The sequence below is a fragment of the Camponotus floridanus genome, unplaced genomic scaffold (genome assembly GCF_003227725.1).
Source record: "Camponotus floridanus strain SB8 unplaced genomic scaffold, Cflo_v7.5 scaffold79, whole genome shotgun sequence".
NCBI classification, from domain to species: domain Eukaryota; kingdom Metazoa; phylum Arthropoda; class Insecta; order Hymenoptera; family Formicidae; genus Camponotus; species Camponotus floridanus.
The window spans coordinates 89,188-109,222 of record NW_020229848.1 but is presented as its reverse complement, the minus strand read 5'-3'; the positions used below and the strand labels follow the sequence as shown (position 1 = coordinate 109,222).

Genomic DNA, 20,035 nt, shown 5'->3' with positions numbered 1-20,035 from the left:
TTAGAGAAAGAATTTGATAATATATGAAACGTCAGATCACTACCTCACTTCTCGAGAGCCATTGAATGATCGTAAGTCAGAAACATTACTGCGATACTGTTTGTATCGCCAAGGCCGACTTATATTATTGTTATAATTCGTTGTTAAAATATTCTACGAGTGATTGCCGATTAAGAAAATTTAAAGCATTGGTCGAAATTTATTTAATTAATAAGAATCGTTAGAGAAATTATTATAATAAGCATCAATAATCGAAAGATCATAATAAAATTAATTTCTTTATCACCTTTTATGTTCCCTTTTTCAATTTTTATTTACAGTAATTAATGATTGCGATTCGATAAAGATTTATCGTTGCGATATATTTTCATGACGTTTATCATAAGTTAATTTATTTTTAATTATTAGTAATTGTATCAAATTATGTTTCAATACTAATCGTGTTTAGAAAAAAAATTCGACAATATTCGAAGCGTTTCGCACCACTTTATCACTCGAATATCACCATGCAAATGATAATAAAATCGTAACATATTAACAATAGCGCGCTATTGTTTATATTGCCAAAATCGAACACCGTGTTATCCATAATTCGTTGCCGAAATATTTTAAGTACTATAACATATACTGTTATACATGAAAATCTTAAATTGTAGAAGTGTTATACATGAAAATCTTAAATTGTAGAAGTTTTTCAATTTATAGATTAATTAAACGATTATTTATTAAACAATTAATTAACATACGAAGCATTTTCCTTCGATACTTTACTGCTCGAATGTCACCGAACAAATGATAGCAAAACCGTAACGTACAAACAATAATACTCTATTGTTTACGTCATCAAAGTCGAACATGTTATTGATAATTCGTTATAGAAATATTTTATATACTAAAAAACAATTTATTGATTAAAATTGATTATTTATTAAACAATTTATCACGGAGCCTTTCGTTATGCTAATTACTTGCATCTATAATTCGATTGTTTTACTTTGTGTTCTCTCACAATCCAAATTATATTTACATTGTCAAGTAGAACGATAAGATATCACGGATGAAATATATTTGTGACTCTAAATATGATGACTTAAAATAATAATTATTGTCCGTAAAAATCGAAACGATCGAAGCAATTATTTAATATTTTGGATTCCTATAATTTAATCAATTTTCGATTAAATTGTATATTGTTTAATTAACAAGGATTGAGAAAATTTAAAGCATTGTTCGAAATATATTTAATTTTAATATTGTTAAAGAAATATTATAATTAACAGCAATGATCGAAAGATCATTACATAATTAATTTTCTTATTTTCTTTTATACATCCCCTGTTTCAATTTTTAATCGCGGTAATGAAGCATTACGATTCGATTTATAATAAAGATTTATGATTGCAATACAGTTTCATATTGTTAATTAATTTTTAATTAATTAATTTTTATTAATATTTAAAGCAAATTGTGTTTAGTAAGAAAATTACAATATTCGTAGTGTTTCTCACTACTTTATTATTTAAGAATCATCGTGCAAATGATGACAAAAAGCGGTAATGTATAGCACGCTACTATTTATATTTTATATTGCCAAAGTCGAACACCATGTTATCGATAATTTGTTGCCGAAATATTTTATATATTATAAAATATACATTAACATGGAATATTAAATTATAGAAGTATTTGAATTTATTCGATTATTTTACCGCGCTTTTCCGAAGTCAAATTCTATAATATTTAGTTTTACATGTTAAAAGATTGATTTATAGCGAGCTAAATAAATAAATAAATAATAGCGTGAAAAGAGAGAACATACTAATATTTTTATATAATAAATTATTATTAATTAAATTATTTATATTTTTATTTATATTATTTATATTATCAGAGACATATACAGGGTGGCCCACATAACTCTTAACAGCCCAATATCTCGAAAACTATGCCATCGATTTTAAAGTTCTTGGTCTTAAATTGCATGGATCTGAAGGGCCTTTCTAACTACATAAACGTGAAGTGGCTCCCCTTCCCCTTTAAGGGGAGGCGGAAGTAACTTTATAATTTTAAATGGAACCTCCTATAAAACGTTACATATTTAGATTCTACAGGAAAAAACAAGTAAATTTTGTCTGAAACATTTTTTTGTCAGATATTTCCATAATGAGATATAACAGTTTGAAGTTTCGACTTGTAGGTACTTGAAGCGCTCGGAAATAGCGTTGTTGAATTATACGCGCTTGAGTTCTTTGCTTATTCGTGAACAAATAAAATGTTCTTTAAATTAAATGTCCACCACGGACTTGTAAACATTTATTTACTCAAAACATCAAAGCACGCCGATCATTTTTTTGGCATTCACCTAACACTAATAACATATTCACTTCTGTATCAAAAATAGCCATAATCACAATGTTACTGCTTGAATAACAGCTCTAAACTGAAAACATTTTCATGGATAATTGAGTCAAACTCAAGAATTGTAAATATTATTATTTTTGTTTCTTCACGAATAAGCAAAAAACTCAAGCGCGTATAATTCAACAACGCTATTTCCGAGCGCTTCAAGTAAGTACCTACAAGTCGAAACTTCAAACTGTTATATCTCATCATGGAAATATCTGAAAAAATGTTTCAGACAAAATTTACTTGTGTTTTCCTGTAGAATCTAAATATGTAACGTTTTATAGGGAGTTCCATTTAAAATTATAAAGTTCCTTTTAAAGGGGAAGGGAAGGCCACTTCACGTTTATGTAGTTAGAAAAGCCATTCAGATCCATGCAATTTAAGACCAAGAACTTCAAAATCGATAGCATAGTTTTCGAGATATTAAGCTGTTAAGAGCTGTTATGTGGACCACCCTGTATGTCACGCTCTAAGAACATTCATGGATATTGGCTTTGTAATTCATGTTCACGTTTTTAATGTCCACAGAGGGAGTATCGTTTCCAGGGATCACCTGAAAGCGGGCCATGATACCTTTCAGTCTTCTCTCTGATAATAAATAAATGTAAATAATATAAATAAAAATATAAATATGCGGAATCGCTTATTGACAATTTCATTAGTTTCATTAGTTTCATTTGTTTACGTTGTTTATGTTATCTCGGGTCTACAGTTATTTATTTTATTCATTCAATAATTTATTTAATTTAATAACATGATAAGAAAACTAGCGTCTACGAGCCACAGAGGATGGTAAATGCCTGAAAAATTCTTTTTAATTGTACGCGAAATTTTTAAACGAAAAACACGGCATATGCATATATTTTACTTGGTGCATTTAACCAAGATATAGATTCTCATTTTTGAGAAATTCTATACAATCCTCTTTACCTCCCTGAAGAGACGTAGACGAGAAAAATATCGGGGCGAAGTCGCTGAATCGGGAATTCCCGTTATATCCCGATAGTATTGAGTCTTGGCCTGAACTTTTGCGTAGTTGGTCAGTGACACATCCTTTGCGCTTTCAGTATCTTAGAGAAACTAGATTGATATCGCAGCCACAAAGGGCAACGTATTTTATTCAACAAGAGTTTAATATTTTAGTAAATGATTATTTTAAGAATTGGCCGGTGCTTACACTACCTAATAATGGATATTTATTAGTGAGAAAATTGATCTTACATATTGAATGTGATGTTCTTTCTTTCTTTTCGGTTTTTTCTTTTTTAAATTTAAATATGCCGAATTAATTAATTTGCAGATTCGGCAAGATTTTAAAGAATTATATCCTGGTAGAGAAGATGATTTGATATCAAAGTGGGATTCAATTAAAGAAGTTTTGATTAATCTCTTTAACGTGGAAATTGCTAAATCAGATGTGTATGGCAGGAAGTTACTTACAGACTTGAGTGTTACAGATATAGGTATTTATAAAAAGACTGATATTTTTATGGCAATTTTTTTTGTTAACGATATATAATCTTATTATTTTACTTTAATATTTTATTTGTTTTTCAGGCAAAAATGATGTAATTTTATTACATTTACTGCTATCATTTTGTTGTAAAAGGACAAGAGGTGCGAGTGAGCGCATGCCATCTATTGCAGAAGCCAAGAGAGCTTTTATTCTCCATGTCCTTGTAATTATCATTTGTAAAAGAGTAGTATGTAGTAGAGTTGTAGTAGAAAAATAAATATTATTTTAGTCTAATATAATTAAGTATATGTATATGAATGTTCAAAAATATTTTTACAGATTCCAGGAGATTTGAATCGTCAAATCAAAGCACATAGTGAATGGTTGGCAAATCGTGGCTTGAACTTACAGCCGACGTTAATATTTATTGGATCAACTTTAACGAATATTATTGCTAGTTACGTTTAGATAGATACTGTGCGGTATGAGTTTCGCATGCCATTAAAAGCTCTGGACACATGTTTTAAAGCATTTCATGTATTGGCTGCTGCATATCAAGAGGAATGCCAAGCAATCTGAGTCTTTTAACAAATATTATTTAATTAATCTATGTAACCTAAAACACTCCTAGACACTTTAATATTCCGTGTATATGTTAAAGTACGTGAAATAAATCGGCAATGAATGAACAGTAACACGTTCGGCCTTGGCGGCGTATGACGCGCTGTGGTACAGCCTTGATATCATTCGCACGGCAACATTCGAGGAGTAAAGTGCGAAATACTTCGTATATCATTAAATTTTTCTCTCTAACGATAAAACGCAATTGCGACTAGTAGTTGAAACATAATTCGCTATGATAATTCTAATTAATACTTGCTAAAATTTTAATTGTTGTATTTACTACGCGATCGGGAGTATCGTGCAAAGTGTCTCACAATTATTACGTATACTAATCTTAATTAACTAATCTTAATTAATCTTGTTTTCGGAAGTGAATATGAATGCAACGAAGAAATAGCAAAGGAGAGAAAAAGCAAGTCTGAAAAAGCACTGGCAACATATTGAGCAACAATATCCGGTAAATAATTTATAAATTATTTATCATTTATATTTATCATTTATATTGAAATTATATTATATATATCATTTATGTGTTAGATTTATATATATCATTTATATTCAGATCATATTATTTATTGCTTGTCTTTTTCTCGATAATGATTCTCTCTCTCTCTCATTCTTATTGTAAATTATTTAAATTATTTAAATTTTGAAGTTATATTAGTATAATATATATATAAAATATTCTAGATTATCTTATTTTAATATACTTAAAATATCTATAATAAAATCTCGTATTAATTAATACTTTTATATAGATAGTAATATTCCATAAATTGCTTTACAATAATATATTATTTAGATATTTTATGCCTAAAAGGTTCCATAATGAATTGTTTAATAAATAATCAATTTTAATCAATAAATTAAAATACTTCTATAATTTAATATTCTGCGTGTGTGTATTTTATAATACATAAAATATTTCGGCAACGAATTATCAATAAAATCATAACTTTGGCGACGTAAATAGTAGCGCGTTGTTTATACATTACAGTTGTGCTATAATTTGCTCGGTGATATTTAAGCAATAAGTAATGATACAAAACGTTTCGTATATTAATTAATTGTTTAACAAATAATTATTTAATTAATCTATAAATTTAAAAACTCTTACAATTTAATATTTTGCGTCTATAAGAGTATATTAAAGTATATTAGTTAAAGTACCTAAAATGTTTTAGCATCAAATTCCCTATATAACATTATGTTTTATGTTGACGATATAAATAGTAACACGCTAATATTTATATCTTACGGTTTTGCTATTATTCACACGATGACACTTGAGTAAAATAGTGATGCAAAATGCTTCATATATTATCGAATTTTTTTTTGTGTGATCGCGAATACTTTCGCGAGTGAATTCAAATGCGACAAGGTATTCAAATGAATGAAAGTACTACGAAGAACAGCAAAGTACCGATGAGGAATAGAGAAGCAATTTTCATTATAATTTTATTATTTCTTATCGGTTCTTATAAGATCAATTCGCGACGTCTAATTCAGCGTTGAAAATTCGAGATTTTTATTGTAAGATTGAAACTAATCCCAGATTTTCCTGATAATTTCTGAAAACAATGATTTCGATAATGAATAACAATTCAACGATGAACGAAATATACGCTCCGTATAATTTATTAATTTAATCAAGAATCGTATTGATAGAGGGGGGATTTAAAATAATCAATTATTGTTTCATTGCAATCTTTACGGGCAATAATTCTTTAATGATATTTAGAATCAAATTTATTTCGCCATAATGCGCTTTATCGCTTTATTTCTTTAAGATTTAAATATAATTTAAATCTAAATTTAAATATAATTTAAATTCAAGACGCGCGATAAAACAATCAAATTGTAGATCCAAATAATTAACATTACGAAAGGTTCCTAATTTAAACATTAATCGTTTAATAAGTAAAATCATTAATTAATCTTATAAATTAAAATAATTTAATATTTCGCAAATACATACATACAAATATTAGCATAACGAAAGGCTCCGTGATAAATTGTTTAATAAATAATCAATTTCAATCAATTAAAAAAATTTTTATCAAATTAAAATACTTCCATAGTTAAATACTCCGCGTTAATATATATTTTATAATATATAAAATATTTCTGCAGGAAATTTTGGACAACACAGTGTTTGACTTGGGCAATATAAAATATAAACAGTAGCGCGCTATATGTTACGACTTTGTCATCATTTCCACGGTGACTCTCGAGTAATAAAGTAGTTGTGAGAAACGCTTCGTATATTGTAATTTTTTTACTAAACACGATTACGATTAATATCGAAACATAATTTACTATAAATATTAATAAAAATTAATTAATTCAAAATTAATTAGCGATATGAAACAGTATTGCAACGATAAATCTTTATCGAATCGCAATCATTCATTACTGGGAATAAAAATTGAAATATGGGATACGTAAAAGGGGATAAGGGAATTAATTCTGTTATAATATCGATCATTAATGCTTATTATAATATTTTCTTAACAATATTAGAATTAACTATATTTCGACCAATGCTTTAAATATCCTCCTTGGTAATTAAATCCTTGTTAATTAGACAATAGTTATGTATCACAACATGTAAGTAATCTTTTAATCTTACGATACATTAATACGTTAGATATATGAGATATTATATATTAATATATTAAAATATTTCAACATTGAACTAATAACAACATAGTATCCGACATAAACAATACCGCCTTAATGATTTTATTTTACGGTTTTGTTATGCAAATTTAAATTTATACACTATATTACCAAATAAATTTTAAATTATATATATTATATTATATATAAAAAAATTATATATAATATAATATAATATAATATAATATAATATATAATATATAATTTATTTATTTGTAATTATATATTAAATATTAAATATATTTATTATAATTTAAAAATTAAATAATTAATCGCAACAATTAATTTGATTTTTTTATTCATATGATTTAAATACGAAAGAATTTTGAAAAAAAGGATTTTTATATAAAATCTATAATCTTGTAAAGGCATAAGCTTTTATAAAGTTATTAAAGAATTGTTAGTAATGTTTTTTTTTTAATTTATAGAATTATTTTATTAACCTGCTATTATTATATGCGTCCAATATAAAATTCAATGCATACAATAATTTTTAAAATATTAATTATTTTGAGCATTATTACAATTTAGATCTTTTATTTGTATGTGTTATAGATCGACACAACAACCTAGATGATCTGAAAGGAGGAGCAAGCCTAGCCTGACAACCTGATGGTGAGTATTACTTATATTAATTGTATATAAATAAATAAATAAATTTATTAATTTGTTTTATATGAATAATTTAAACAAGAAAAATTGGACAAATTTTTGTAATAATTCTTTTTATAAAAGTTTTTACCTAAAAAAAAAAAATACTTATAAAATTATTTTATATTTATATATCTATTTATAATTGTGTGCATCGGATATAAAATTCAATGAGTCTAATAATAATTTCTTAAAATATTAATTATTTTAAACATTGATATAATTTGGATTTTATATTTGTATGTTACAGACATCGTAGCTTCAATATCAACTCCGCTGTTGCGCATCAGTGCTGCTAAGTGACAACCTTTTATTTTGAAGCAAAGGATTTGTAAATGCATGAAAAAATCCGTTGCTTCTAACTCTCGATTGGCCGGACAATACTCGTAAAAATTAAAATAACAGGAAAAATATTTAAAAAATAAAGATAAATATTTTTATTGCAATTTTATGACAGATATACATGAAATATTTACTTCCATTAAGTATATCGGCCTTTATAAAACAATTTTAAAAATATAGATTTTTAATCTGTAAATTCATATATTTCATATATAAGATAAAGATATTTATAAGTAACCCGACTGAGAATTAATGCATGCTAATTATATTTTATATATGCATGATAATTTATATTTTGAGATTTTTGACGACTGAATGATGTGCGTTAAAATACGGTCGTAATCACACGATTATAGACGAATTATTAATCGTCAGAATGAAATGGCTAGAAATAGAAATAACTGGCTTGAAAAATACATGGTCAATATTGGCCAAAAGATATGTTGGGCGGCTAAGGCTTCCTAATTTTTATCGCGAATTTCCCGTTAGGGCTCCTTAAATTCATCATTATCGCGGATTCCTAATTAGGGTTCCCCAAATTTCACCTTATCGTGAATTTCTACTGGTGTAAGCCAGCAAGTAGGGCGGCTAAGTCTGTGTTAGGTCTATTAGGGCTGTTAGGGCTATTAGGGTATATAAAAGTTAAATTTATTTTCAGAAAAAAAACATAAAAATATATTATTCTTAAGAATATTTTCATATATATAATTTATTTTATGTAAAATTAAATAAATTATATATAAAGAATTGAAATTAATTATAAAGAAACTATAAATAAAAATAAAAAATTAATGTATGGAAAATTAATGTATGGAAAATGTAAAAGATGTAACATAATATACATGTAAGTTGCATTTTATTATACGCATAACATGTATTAAATTTAATATCTTATTTTTTTATAAATTGTATTAATTGTAATATTGTTGAGTGGAAAATTACAACTAAGAGCAGTGTTTGCTGTAGATAATTTCAAAATTATCTAGATAAAGATAAAGATAAAAATCCGTAAATTTATCTTAGATGAGATAAAGATTTTGCTTTTACTTAATCTAGATGAAAGATGAGATAATTATTGCGATAATCTAGATAATTATCTAGATATTTTTGTTTATTTTAGAAAACTATAAATATTTGTAAAAAATGTGACGTAGATTATAAATGGGATATTAAAATCATAAACACATATTCTTTCTCTTTTCCTAAAGAATATTTAAATAATAGTAAAAAGGTATATAAATGATATGATAAATATTTATTTATTAATTTATATTTATAATATATTTATAATATATTTATAATAAATTAATAATATAATAATATATTTATAATATATTAATAATATAATAATATATTTATAATATATTAATAATAATAATATAAAAAATATATTTTAGATATTTTAGATAGATTTTTAGAAGCTTGCCTGGAAAACTTTTTTGCATAATGAAAACGTCATCTTAGACAATTTTTAGATAAGATGACATATTTTTCATCTAAGATAAAGATAAAGATACTTTGAATTTCTTCTAGTTAAAGATAAAGATGATTCATTTCTTTATCTGGATGATTATCTAAATAATTTTATTTAGATATCAGCAAACATTGACTAAGAGTTATATAATTGTTACTTGATGTTTGCTGAGTTATTAATTAAAATTAAATTCAATTATTATTATTTAAAAATATAATTATATTAAATTATTGTTAAATTATTTATAGATTTTTTCTTGATCACTCTCGAAACTTTCTTTGAACAGTGTTTTGAGGAAGATTACCGAAGCGAATTTTCTGCATTCAATCAGAAAATCAACAAGGAGATCAATAGAGATCAATAGAGGAGATCAATAGAGATGCTTATGACTATTGCTGGTGTTTATGACTCGATTTTAAAAATTTTGAATATGATTGGTTTCTACTTTTAGATCCGGCCAATCAGCGTCGAATGACATTGGAAAATCTAGTAATGTTGCGAATAGTTAGTTTAATCGCTCCGGAATAGTTTACTAGACGTCATTGACTAATCACAGTCTTCTGAAGAAAGCAACAGTTACATTCTTCGGAAGAACGTCTGTGATTGGTCAGTGATGTCTAGTAAACTATTCTAGAGAGTTTAAATCCGACCATTCGCAACATTACTAGATTTCCGATGTCATTTGACGCTGATTGGCCAGATCTGAAAGTAGCAACCAATCATATTCGATTACCACTTAGCGTTTGAGTCCGCTGAATGCTGAATGTGGCTAAATTTTTTCAAATCATAACCGCTTTCGCGTCTACTCGAATGTACTCGAGGAATATGTAAGTATTTTGATTATCCTTATTTAATTTTTGTGTGAAATTAGATACACCTGATACAAAATTCACACAAGAGATTCTTCTCTGAAAAGAAAGAGAGTGAAAAAGAGTATTTTTCATCATGTTGCGAAGTACTCCTTCTAAATCCAAGGAAAATGAATCCAGACGATCCAGACGTTCATCGGTGAGTTTATATTGTTTACAAATTTTGATTTAGGTATTTTTTACAAATTAAAGAATTAATGGTATTAATTTAATAATATTATTAATATTGTTGTAACATTGCAATATTGCAGCAATATTATTAATATTGTTGTAACATTGCAGCAACATTGCAATATTGCTGCAATTTATTTATAGGAATTGTATTATTTAAAATTAAATTAAAATATTATTATAATTAAATTAAATTATCATAAAACATTATAATATTATTATTAAATTATTAATAATATTTAATAATATAGTGTTAATTTAATAATAATAGTATTAATTTAATAATATTAATATCTTAGAAATTAATTTTTGATTGTTAATAATTTTCGTTATGATTTTTGATAGATTCTTAAACCACGCAAACCCCGTAAACCATTGCAAAATGTGGATTTTGATTCCCCACGAAATGAAACAAGTTCGACTCCTTCAAAGATCAAAAGGCGTGTCAGTTTTGCAGATAAGAAACATGTCAAGTGAGTATAATATTGTATTATCTTTTATAAAATTAATCAATTTATTTTTATACAATATATGGAACATCTTTTTAATGTCTCAAAACAAAGTCTCTTGAGCTCCACAATAAGATATTACATTTACTTTCTGATTTGAGATGCTAGGAATTATTTTTAATTAATTTAAAAATTTATTTTATTTTTTTTAATTAATTACAGAATTTTTCTGAAGAGTTTTTCACATTTGTGCTCTATTTTTTTATTTATCTTATCTTTATTCTTCTTATCTTTATTCTATTTTTCTTTAAATTAGATTACATTTTATTAGAGAACCTTAGATTTATTTTTTTATTTTATTTAATTTATTTTTACTTTAATTTCTTTTCTTTAATTACTCTATCCTGTGCAGAGAGTTTTGTCACACGGTTGAGCAAGGGACTGTATGGGATAATACATATGAGGAGAATGATTCTGCTAAAGGATCTTTTGTAGGAGATGCGAACGCTAAAACTGAATTGAGAGAAAACAAATCTGCTCAACCGTCTAAGGATGCGACGTTAAGTATTATTGCGTGTAATACAAGTGAGAAATATATGGAACCATCTGATGAAAAGTCCCAGCTTGAAGAAAATGTGACCAATATAAAATCATATTCATGTGGCAACGCTGACTTTGAATTAGATGGGACATGCATCCAGGATTTATCTATGGAATTTACAGCATCAATACCTACACCTTCACTTGCAAAAGAGAACATAAATATAAAGAAGGATAATTTTACATTGCATCTGAATTTAGATACAAATTATGTCAGCAACAGCAATAATGTATCCATTCAGGCTGTACCAGTATCTGCGAGAGCTATTAATTCTGATTTAAGTATTTTTGAACAAATTTCAAAGATACAAAATTGTGAAAGCGCAAATTGGAGCGCTGAAAATAATATGCATGCTAAGACAGTATCTTCAAGAAATTTGCATTACTCTAATATTGCTTCTGAAAGTACTTTTTTCAAACAGACACAGAATGCAACACAGAATATTAATGAATCAATGATGTTAACAAATGTAATACAGCCAGCTACCACTGACATGTCTTGTACAAACGTACCTTTTAATGTTTCAATGGAAATGACAGCTCCTATATCATTGAAAATATATGATGAAAATATTTCACATCCCCATGGTGAAAATATAATTAATGAAAATGGTCTGAGAGAAAATCAAATTGATAAAACTGAATTTTTTAATGATGCAATGGAAATAACAAAACCTGTAAATGTACCTTTGATTGCTTACGACAAGGAGAATTTGAGAATGGATGAATTAATTTTATCCAGAGACGATGGAACCATTTTCTTTCATAATGCATCCATGGAAATGACCACAGTGCCATTAAGAAATCAAGGAGAAATTACTCGTCCGATCATTCACAAGCCGATATCTGAAGAGAATATACGTAAGGAAAAGAATGCGGACAATTCAATTGACTTTAGTGAAAAAACCAAATTATTATGCAAGTCTATGGAGTTTACTGAAGCTGTCCCAGTCTCTTTACACGAACAAACACTTAATCCTATTTGCACTGCAGAATCTACGTCATTCTTTCAAACAATATCAAAAGCACATTCACCTGCTGAAAATTCGAAATTGGCTCTTCAAGTTGATACAACTGCAAACAAAACAATTCAACATACATCAATGGAAATTACTGCTCCAATTTCGAGTCTGCATTTTACACAAAATGCAAGAAATGAAAGAGAAAATTTAAACATTTCTAAAGATGGTGGTTTTCAGCCTCTGTCAGTCTCAACAAATAATTTATTAAATCCAAACAAGACTTGCATGTCTTTTATGGAATATCCCGCTCCTCAAGAAAGTAATGTACATTTAGAAAAATCTAATGATATTTATATGAATAATACTGAGCATAGTGATTTTACACAAAATGCAAGAAATGAAAGAGAAAATTTAAACATTTCTAAAGATGGTGGTTTTCAGCCTCTGTCAGTCTCAACAAATAATTTATTAAATCCAAACAAGACTTGCAAGTCTTTTATGGAATATCCCGCTCCTCAAGAAAGTAATGTACATTTAAAAAAATCTAATGATATTTATATGAATAATACTGAGCATAGTGATTTTACACAAAATGCAAGAAATGAAAGAGAAAATTTAAACATTTCTAAAGATGGTGGTTTTCAGCCTCTGTCAGTCTCGACAAATAATTTATTAAATCCAAACAAGACTTGCAAGTCTTTTATGGAATTTCCCGCTCCTCAAGAAAGTAATGTACATTTAGAAAGATCTAATGATATTTATATGAATAATACTGAGCATAGTGAGCGTTTTGTAAAGGACACAATAAATTATACCGAGCCATTTAGATTAAATTTTGAAGATAATCTAAATGACATTAGCGAATATAGTTTACTAAGAAAAACTGTTGAAAACAGTGTCGAAGAGTTACAAACGATTGAACCACCATCGTTCATATCATTAGACAATGATAAAGAAGAGAATTCTTTCCCTGATGCTTTATGCAAAGATAAACTTCAGATGGCGACTAGTAAAATAGATGAAACGATCAATAATATATGTAATAGTTCAAATCAATTAGTAATAAATAATATAACTCAAGCAACGTCGAGAAACAGTGTAGCAAAGGATAATGAAAGTTGTACAACTTTAAGAGAAAATGAATCCATCAATATCGAGAATCAAATGGAAGATGACTGTAGTAAAAATATAGCGAATGAAACTGAATATAATCAAGAAGTCGATTGTCAAGTACTTGGAAGAACAATTATTTATGGTAATCTAATTAATGAATCCAAACATTGTGAAATAAATGTAGAGAATCTTGAAGAAAATATATCAATACAGAATAATAAATGTAAAGAGACAAAAATTGATAATTACGAATCGCCAATTATCAAAGGCAGCGAAATAATAGCTGAAGAAGAATACATCTGGGAAAGGATAAACGATAACCTGCGAAATAAAAAGAAACAGCAATATTCGGATGTGCAAAAATTACTAATAGAACAGTGCACTGATCCACAGAAGGCGGAAGTAATTGGAAACCAATTAAATTCGGAGGAATATTGTAAAGAAAATTTAATAAACGACGCAGTAAGAGTAACAGGACAAAATGAAGAAAATACAGAAGAACAATGCGCTGGAGCGATTGAGGAGTCTTTGGCTGAGCAAGATCCCTTTACATCACTGTCACAAGAATTAGAGACGTATGGCGAAAGGTTTGTAAATATACATATTTTTATTGCCTCAAAAATGGATGAAAAGACTAATATTATTTTATATTAAATATTACTAATATTATTTTGTTACAGGGACGATTGCATTTGGAACGTGTATCACGAGAATATCGACAGAAAAATGATCGTTTTCGGCTTCATATCGAATTCGTTATTGGTAGCAATGTTTCTATCGTACGATTTTAATTGTTCAGAAGAGAATCTGATTAAAAGAATCAAGATTGTTTCCCGCATTTCAAGTAATTATACATATATTAATGAACGGAAAAAATTAATATTATATTAATATTATATAAATATTAATATATAAATAATATATAAATATTAATAATATATAAATATTAATAATATATAAATATTATATAATAATATATATATAATATATAATAATATATATAATATATAAATATTAATATTATATAATATTTTAATATTTTAATATTATATAATATTTTAATCTTTTCTTTCTATTTTTCCAACAGATGATTCAGGTCTATTTACAAAGATAGTGCACAAATTAATTCTGGAGAAACTAGATGCGGAACTGCTTATGGATAGGTATAAAACTCGTGAGGATATTCTACCAATGCTGGAATATGTTTCACAGAATGTCAAATTAGCGATGGACTTCATGTTCGAATTGAAACGCTTGGACGATATAAATCTGATGGAGATTAATTGTGATCAGTAATTATCCATTCATATCACTCTACAGGGTGGCCCCCAGAGTAGAACGTTCCAGACTTTGAGATCTTATAGAAAATTTAATTCTGAACAAAAAATTTATAAACATGGATCGGAAAATGCTTCCTTTAGAAGTTATCGCTCAAAAATCTCTGATGAAGGAAGAGCAAAAGGTGAAAAGAAAAATGAAATAAAAAGAAAATGAAACTAAATAAATTTCTTGAAAAAAAACGATAAAAATAAAAAATAAAAATCTTTTTCTTTTATGAAAATAAAATAATTTTTTTTTTTAACTAATATTTTAGTAATAGCACGTAATAGTAGAAAATGAATAAAGTCGTTTTTCAAGAAATTTATTTAGTTTCATTTTCTTTTTATTTCATTTTCTTTTCACCTTTTACTCTTCCTTCATCAGAGATTTTTGAGCGATAACTTCTTAAGGAAGCATTTTTCGACCCATGTTTATAGGAAATTTTTTGTTCAGAATTAAATTTCCTATAAGATCTCAAAATCTGACTGGAACGTTCGGAGCCACCCTGTATATTATGCTAATAAAAATATGAAATACTAATACTTAAAATATTTTATAACATGCATACTAACTTCATGAAATAGTAACAGGATATTTGTTTTAGAATTTCATTTGTATCTCGAAGCAAAAAAATGGATATTATCGTGAAAGTCATTATTAAAGTCAAACGATTTGATGAACTCACTTCAAGTGATGTAAACGTTCATTGTTTGCTGGGTACAATAAAGTAAGTTTATGAAGAAACGCACAAATTGGAAATTATTTAATATTGTGTATTCTTATTTTTTTTTTCTCATTTTTACAGAGAAACTGATGTTAAGGGTCTAATTAAGAATATAAAAAAAGATCACATGTTTTTAAGAAAATATATGAACGATGTCAAAGATTATGTTGACATAATAGAAATGACAATGCCAAAAAAATGTAATTATTAAGAAACTATCAATTGATTTTCAGTGAAGATATTATTTTAGCCGTCTAATGTGTTCAAATTAAAAAATGAATGAATCTAAGTTGTAAATCAGTGTTGTAATGTAAATGATTGTGCAATTATCTATATACATAACAACAAAGTTTTTTTTATTTTTGTATCATTTGTAAGTTGTACCATTTTCTGTTACTCTCTTTGTAAGTTGTAATTATAACAAATAATATGAAAAAAAACATACTATAAAGAATTTTTTATAAAAATTCTGTAATAAAAATATGCTAAAACGTATTGAGTGTGTAAATTTATAGTACTTCCTTGCAAATTAGCTATAAATCTTTTTATATTAATATTTAGAATTAAATAAATTAATTTGTAAATCGAGAATATTGTAAATAATTTTGCAATTATTTTCACATATTCGAAAAGCAACATTTTCTTATTTTTGTATCTCTCTATTTACTAATTAAATTACTATTTCCTAATATTCTTTATAAGTTATAATTGCAATATATAATATAAAAAATTACAATATATAAATTTAAGAAACATAAAAAATATTTTCTATAAAAATTTTCTAATAAAAATATGCCAAGAAAATTATTAGGGATATATGTGTGTGTGTTCTATTTTCTATTATGGCTGTTCGTATTAATATATCATTTTCTCGTACTTTTATTATTTACATTTTCTTTTTACATTATATTTAATGAAAATTTGAGTCTGATTTAAATTTCATGTGATATTTATGTTATAGCATAATTTATTGTACCGTCAGCAATAAACGTAAAGTTTCGAGAGAGAGGCCGGTCAACTGGCTCCAATATAGCCGGTTCGGAAGATGCAGCTTTTTGTGCAAGCACATAAGCCGAGTTCCTTGGATAGTATATCGTGCGAACGATCGTCTTTCATGGAATCGTACGGCGCTTTTCGTCGCGCTCTTGAGAAAAATGCTCGTCTCTGTCGATATATATACAGTCGCACATCAATAATGAATTTTGATCGTGGGATCGAGTAATCCTGGGCTGCAGAGCGATTTTATTATAGCCACATTATTAATTAAATATTTTTCGCTTCATCTTCGAACGCATCTCTGATGAAAAAAAAATGTCATAATTAGAAAATTTTAGGAATTCTTGATCATTTAAATTTAAGAAGAATTATAAAAAGATTGATCAGATTTATTCAAGTTTTTAATATTATTTTAGGAAATTGTAGAATAAAAAAATCTCAGAATATTTAACATTTATAATATATAAGAAATTCTAATAAAATTCATTTAATAGTGAACATTGATCGTGGAATCGAGTAATCCTCTGCAGAGCGATTTTTATTATAGCCGTATTAGATATTACTCGCTTCATCTTCGAACGCGTCTCTGATGAAAAAAAAATTTCATAATTAGAAAATTTCAGGAATTCTTGATAATTTAAATTGATGAAGAACTGTGAAAAAATTGATCAGATTTATTCAAGTTTTTTAATATTATTTTAGGAAATTGTAAAATAAAAAATCTCAGAATATTTAACATTTATAATATATAAGAAATTCTAATAAAATTCATTTAATAATGAGCTTTGACCGTGAGATCGAGTAATCCTGGGCTGCAGAGCGATTTTATTATAACCGTATTATTAATTAGATATTTTTTACTTCATCTTCGAACGTGTCTCTGATGAAAAAAAAAATGTCAATTAGAAAATTTTAGGAATTCTTGATAATTTAAATTTATGAAGAACTGTGAAAAAATTGATCAGATTTACTCAAATTTTTTAATATTATTTTAGGAAATTGTAGAATAAAAATCTCGAAATATTTAACATTTATAATATATAAAAAATTCTAATAAAATTCATTTAATAATGAGCTTTGATCGTGGAATCGAGTAATCCTGGGCTACAGAGCGATTTTATTATAGCCATATTATTAATTAGATATTTTTCGCTTCATCTTCGAACGCGTCTCTGATGAAAAAAAATGTAATTAGAAAATGTAATTAGAAAATTTTAAGAATTCTTGATAATTTAAATTTATGAAGAATTGTAAAAAAAATTGATCAGATTTATTCAAGTTTTCTAATATTATTTTAGGAAATTGTGGAATAAAAAATCTCAAAATATTTAATATTTATGATATATAAGAAATTCTAATAAAATTCATTTAAAAATATAAAATCTTCATTCCTTTTCTAAAGATTTTTAAAAAATGTGTTAATTCGAAAAGAAAATTTTAAAATTTTCTGGGAAAGTTTTAGAATTTTTATAGAAAATCTAAAAATTTTTATAAGAAACTCTGTATAAATAATTTTCAATCAAGAGTCTTTACACGCTAAAATTAATATTTAAAAAAAATTATACCGTAAACATATTGTTATTTGATTTATATTTGACCCAATGTGTTGTCTTGCAATATATTAAACAATAATAATCATCCTAATATGATTTTATAGGCAATAGTGACAATTCGAAGGAAGTGCGTTCTGACTTGAACATAAATTAACTACTTATGCAAGCGCCGCTTAAATCCGCTTTTTTTTCTAGCGACATTTGTATACAATGAAACTCTCGATCAGACTGTCAGCATACAATCTACTACCGCTTCATCTTTTTACTATATGAAAAAAAAGATTCCTATTGCGCTCTCGTTAGAGCGATGCGTGGATGCGATTTGGAAAATAAAGTCAACTGGTGAAAATTATTTACAGAATTTCTCAAAAATTTTCAGATTTCCTCTAAAAATTCTAAAACTCTCAGTAAATTTTAAGATTTTTTAAACGAATTGGCACAGTTTTAAAAAAAAATTTCAGAAAAGAAATAAAGATATTTGATATTTTTATTATAAATAAATTTCATTAGAATTTCTATAAATGTTAAATATTCTGAGACTTTTCCTTCTACAATTTTCTAAAATAATATTTAAAAAACCTGAATAAATCTGATATATTTTCACAAAATTCTTCATAAATTTAAATTATAAAAAATTCCTTTAAAAAATGTTCTAATCAAAATTATGAGATTTTTTCATCAGGAAAGTCGAGAATTAAATCGCGATGAGTAAATTAACTAATTAAAGTTTGATTCACGTCCAATGTTCTGCCTTTCCTTTATTTTCAGATCCAACATCGCTCTGGCTTGGCGTGGCCAGATGTTATAAACACTTCAAGCTTATTAAAGAAGTCGGACTTTCTTTCACCGCGACTCTTTACGCCAGTCTCTCTCGCTGCAGCGTGGGCGTAGAGGCCCGGTTTTACGTGATTTCGTAACGACGACGACGACCGATTTCCAGTATCAAAAAGCATTTCACGAGGATCCCAAAGACCTTCAGGGGCCCCCTATTACTCCACCCACTCTCTCTTTCTCTCTCTCTATCTTTCTCGTTCACTCCCCGACCGATCTTCTCCCAAATTCTCGTGCATACGAAAGCAGCGCGTATGGAGATTGTTCGCTGCTACTTCTCATATCATGGACGCGTCGATAAATAAAATCGTAGACGAGAAGCTGGAGGGAGAAGATGTGGGATATCGAGCTATAAAAATGCTATCTTGCCTTATTGGAAAAAGAGAACGAAAAAAGGTATTAATTAAGTTTATTAATGAACTGAAGAAACTGGAGATTTTTTAATTATTAATTTTTTAATTAATTTTCCTCGATCAATCATCGACGATTTTTTTTATGGAACCGAATAAGAGCGTCGCACTTATCGACACGATACCTCTAGGAGTCTTCTTTCCTAGGACATCGTTCTCTTCTCTTCGTCATCGCCGTCGTTCACTATAAAGATATAGGGATGTAGGAGGAGGTCAGACGTGTCAACGAGCGACAGAATCCATCCGTGGCGACGGCATCGACGCATAAATATCCCGTGAAGAGGGCATTCGCACATTTTTCAGGCCAACGAATAATTGCTAGAAAACAATATTCGTCAATCGCGACGATACCTGCTCCAGCTCCGGCTGCGGCAAGTGGGCGTAAGGGCCGGGAGAGAGAAC

General features: G+C 27.2%; 1 protein-coding gene, 1 long non-coding RNA gene and 1 pseudogene across 3 annotated transcripts; all 3 read left to right on the top strand.

Annotated features, from left to right (window-relative positions):
• Positions 1-2,849: 2,849 nt before the first annotated feature.
• On the top strand, positions 2,850-4,450 carry LOC112639600 (annotated as a pseudogene).
• Positions 4,451-4,736: 286 nt separating this feature from the next.
• LOC112639626 lies at positions 4,737-8,218 on the top strand. The gene is made up of 3 exons (XR_003123592.1): positions 4,737-4,943; positions 7,724-7,783; positions 8,070-8,218. It is a non-coding gene; the product is annotated as an uncharacterized LOC112639626 (long non-coding RNA).
• Positions 8,219-10,396: 2,178 nt separating this feature from the next.
• On the top strand, positions 10,397-16,242 carry LOC105256364. Of its 2 annotated transcripts, XM_025414187.1 has the most exons (8): positions 10,397-10,643; positions 11,021-11,148; positions 11,537-12,870; positions 13,075-14,386; positions 14,480-14,643; positions 14,887-15,091; positions 15,724-15,846; positions 15,925-16,242. In XM_025414187.1, exons 1-8 carry the CDS (start codon positions 10,581-10,583, stop codon positions 16,052-16,054), a joined length of 3,459 nt encoding a protein of 1,152 aa, XP_025269972.1. In that variant the 5' UTR covers positions 10,397-10,580; the 3' UTR covers positions 16,055-16,242. The 2 variants fall into 2 exon arrangements, with proteins under 2 accessions (XP_025269972.1, XP_025269971.1); XM_025414186.1 differs by having other exon boundaries at positions 11,537-14,386.
• The last annotated feature ends 3,793 nt before the right edge of the window (positions 16,243-20,035 follow it).

Bases quoted from the DNA above. Each gene is read 5' to 3' on its own strand.
- LOC105256364 (XM_025414186.1), top strand. From the start codon at position 10,581: ATGTTGCGAAGTACTCCTTCTAAATCCAAGGAAAATGAATCCAGACGA. The intron at 10,644-11,020 runs GTGAGTTTATAT...GATTTTTGATAG, and splicing joins GACGATCCAGACGTTCATCG to ATTCTTAAACCACGCAAACC. The intron at 15,847-15,924 runs GTAAGTTTATGA...TCATTTTTACAG, and splicing joins TGTTTGCTGGGTACAATAAA to AGAAACTGATGTTAAGGGTC.